Source organism: Monoraphidium neglectum (genome assembly GCF_000611645.1).
Source record: "Monoraphidium neglectum strain SAG 48.87 unplaced genomic scaffold scaffold04346, whole genome shotgun sequence".
Classification (NCBI taxonomy): Eukaryota; Viridiplantae; Chlorophyta; class Chlorophyceae; order Sphaeropleales; family Selenastraceae; genus Monoraphidium; species Monoraphidium neglectum.
Window position 1 is genome coordinate 2949 of NW_014009283.1, and position 1690 is coordinate 4638.

The window sequence follows — 1690 nt, forward strand, 5'->3', positions numbered from 1 at the left end:
TTGCGGGCCCAGCGCCGGGGAGGTCGCCCGGCGCGGCGCGCGTCGGCGCGCAGCGCCGCGGCGCGGCGCGACGCAGGCGCTTGCGCTGCCCAGCTTGGCACATGGATATGACGCCTGAATTCGGCAGCGCGGCGCCATGGCAGCAGCAGCAGCAGCATGCAGCCAGCACCTCCGCGGTGGCGAGCGGCAGCGGCAGCAGCTTGAATCAGCAATGGCAGCCCCAATATACTCAGCAGCAGCAGCCTGGGGCGGCGCCGCCGCCGCTGTGGCGTCTTGGGTCTAGCCCGAGCCTCAGCACCTTCCCGCCAGTTTCCTCCCTGGCCGCCGCCGGCGCCAGCGGCGCCGCTGGTAGCCTCCCATCCACGCCCCGCGCCGCCGCGCCGCCGCTGAGCGGCGACCCCCGCACGCCCGGCGCGTCCCCCATGCGAGGCAGCGGCGGCGGCGGCGGGAGCGGGCCGGGGAGTGGGCCGGGCGCGGGCGCGCGGCAGGGCCCGGCGGCCGGCGCGAGCCCGGGCGGGGGCGGGGGCGGGGCGCCCTGGTTCTCTCCGCGGTCTGCGGGCGGCAGCCGGGTCCAGTATTCGGACCGGTTCATTCCATCCAGGGCGCCGCACGCGCGGCTGGACTTTTCGCCGCTGGATAGGGAGATGGCGACCTCGGAAGTCAATAAGAGCGCGGCTGAGCGGGAGGTGAGGCAGGGGCGGCGGCGGCGGCGGCGGCGGGCAGGCAATGAGGGCGGCTGCGGACGGGGATGCGCGCATGGGAATCCAGTGCCGGTCGAGGGAGGCTGCGCGGGCCTGTGTTGGCGCGCCGTCAGCACGGGGCCAGCAGGCGGCGACCCCGCAGCGTCCGCGGCAGAGCCAGCGGTGGCGGTGCGTTTTGCTGGCCGGCGTTGGACCCGATAGTGTTCTGATGCGTCCCTCCCTCCCCTGCTCATGACCGCCCCCTGAACAAAGGGACCTGAGGCCCCACTATTTTGACGCGCCCCTTCTCCTCAAAGCAGCCTCTTTCGCTCGCCTCCCTATTGTTGTGTCCCTCTTTTTCCGACGGCCCCCTGCGCTGATGCGCCCCCCATCTCAGGACCTCAACCCGGCCTACAACATTCTGCTGCGGTCCGAGCTGCTGGGCTGCCAGTGCCCCTCCCCCATATCCCCAGACAAGGCCGCGCAGCTGGACCAGCTCAGGGGCACGGGCAGCCCCGGCAAGCGCATGCTGCGGTTCAAGGTGAGAAGTTTGCAGTGTGAAGCTCCCGTCGGCCGGGTCCATTCCGTCCCGGCCGGCAAGAAGCCGGCTGGCAACTGCCGCGTCGACCAGGGGGCATTTGGGGCTGTCAAAAGGGAGCAGCTCGGCTGCGCTGTGCAATTTGCACACGTTTGGGCAAGGCATCCCCGCACAGCACGTGAGCCGCGCCGCCCACACATGCCCCCCCCCTGCCACCCCCCGCCGCCCGCAGTGCGGCGACGCGGCCAGCCCCGTGGCGGGCCCGGCGCCCCAGAGCCCCTACTTCACGTCTCCCGTCGGCGCGGCGGACGCGCTCGGCGCGCCGGTGATGAGCCCGCGGCGGCCGCCCCGCAAAATCCCCCGCGCCCCCTTCAAGGTGCGGCATCGGTCCGCCAATGGCTAGCCAGCTGCTGCTGTAGCAGACCAGCCAGAAGTCAACGCAACCCCCCCCCTGGACCCCACACCTCTGTCC

The 1690-nt window shown here is 72.7% G+C and overlaps 1 protein-coding gene across 1 annotated transcript; it reads left to right on the forward strand.

The window, feature by feature from the left end:
• Positions 1-644: 644 nt before the first annotated feature.
• Positions 645-1621, forward strand: MNEG_14238 (activator and specificity factor for anaphase promoting complex; the record flags this gene model as incomplete). The annotated part of the gene is made up of 3 exons (XM_014037290.1): positions 645-686; positions 1078-1221; positions 1451-1621. 3 exons carry the CDS (start codon positions 645-647, stop codon positions 1619-1621), a joined length of 357 nt encoding a protein of 118 aa, XP_013892744.1.
• Positions 1622-1690: the final 69 nt, after the last annotated feature.